This window comes from Cebus imitator, unplaced genomic scaffold (assembly GCF_001604975.1).
Source record: "Cebus imitator isolate Cc_AM_T3 unplaced genomic scaffold, Cebus_imitator-1.0 Scaffold18, whole genome shotgun sequence".
Lineage (NCBI taxonomy): Eukaryota > Metazoa > Chordata > Mammalia > Primates > Cebidae > Cebus > Cebus imitator.
Window position 1 is genome coordinate 9015485 of NW_016107333.1, and position 1418 is coordinate 9016902.

The 1418-nt window shown below is 47.3% G+C and overlaps 1 protein-coding gene across 2 annotated transcripts in view; it reads left to right on the forward strand.

Annotated features, from left to right (window-relative positions):
* Positions 1-1133, forward strand: part of COMMD7 (COMM domain containing 7) — a 17218-nt gene extending 16085 nt beyond the window's left edge. The window contains exons 2-3 of one of the 2 annotated variants that reach the window (XM_017514510.2): positions 839-892; positions 989-1133. In XM_017514510.2, the coding sequence (XP_017369999.2) occupies positions 839-892; positions 989-1099 (165 nt within the window). In that variant the 3' untranslated portion in view covers positions 1100-1133. The remainder of the gene's footprint in view (positions 1-838; positions 893-988) is intronic. The other variant, XM_017514515.2, reaches the window with a different exon arrangement.
* The last annotated feature ends 285 nt before the right edge of the window (positions 1134-1418 follow it).

The following is a 1418-nucleotide window of genomic DNA, read 5'->3' on the forward strand; positions in this document are numbered from 1 at the left end:
CCTCGTGATCCACCCGCCTCGGCCTCCCAAAGTGCTGGGATTACAGGCTTGAGCCACCGCGCCCGGCCCCCCTGTTACTTGTCTTATACAAGTAACAAGATGTTTACAGTGGGGGGAACCCAAGAAAATATGAGACCAGGTGCGTGGCTTGCACCTGTAATTCCAGCATTTTGGGAGGCTGAGGCGAATAGATTGCTTGAGCCCAGGAGTTTGAGACCCTCTTGGGCAACAAAGTTAGACCCTGTCTCTACTTAAAAAGAAAAAAAAATTAGCCCAGCCTGGTGGCACGTGCCTGTAGTCCCAGCTACTCTGGAGGCTGAGGTGGAAGGATTGCTTGAGCCCAGGAGGCAGAGGTTGCAGTGAGCCGAGATTGCATCACTGCACTACAGCCTGGGCAACAGAGAGACTCTGTCTGAGAAAAAAAGGAAAGAAAAAAAGAAAATATTGATAGGCAAAACAGAAGAAAATTAAAATAATCCAAAGTGGTAACTGCTTTTAATTTTCTGGTGATTTCCCCTTTGTGCATGTGTGTGTGTCTGTGTGTGTCTGTGTCTGTGTCCTAGAGATATATGTGTGTACCTGGGTGCATATGCTCACAATCCCTCAATACATGTTTCCCAAGTATCTCAATAAACATGTTTTTCAGATGATGTAGTGACACAGGTATATTGACACGGTGGTGGGTCTTGTGAATGTTTGTAGCTGTAAGATGATCAGAGCAGGCATAACACCTGGCTGTTACTGTTCTTCCCTCTCAAGGCTCTACAGTTGCCTGGGGCAGGGCATGCTGACCCAGGAGTAGAAACTGTACTGATGTTCTGTGTTATTTTCTTCACAGCAGTTCTCTGCCCTGACAGAGGTGCTTTTCCACTTCCTAACTGAGCCAAAAGAGGTAAATAAAACATTTTATGTTAGGGAGGGTGGGCCCATGTTCCCTGAGATATTTAGAAAGTGAAGGCCTGGGTTTTTCACTGTTTCCCCTCTGCAGGTGGAAAGGTTTCTGGCTCAGCTCTCTGAATTTGCCACCACCAATCAGATCAGTCTTGGCTCCCTCAAAAGCATCATGAAAAGCCTCCTCCTGGTTCCAAGTGGTGAGTAACCTCTCTTATCAGCTATGGCCAGAGACACTAACTTGAACATTCCTTTAGCCCATGGAGTTTTTGAAGCATGCTCCTGGGATGGAGCCAGAGCATTTGGTAATGAGCCAGGTATGGGTGGGACTCTGTCTCAGGAGAAGCCCAGGTAACAGGTTAACAGAGTATAGGGGAATAGCAAATGCCCCGTGGCATAGCACGACTCAAAAGTTCAGTCTGCATCCTCGGTTCTGTCCCCAGAGTGTCCTCTTGTCCTTTCTTTTTTTTTTTTTTTGAGACGGAGTTTCGCTTTTGTTACCCAGGCTGGAGGGCAATGGCTCGATC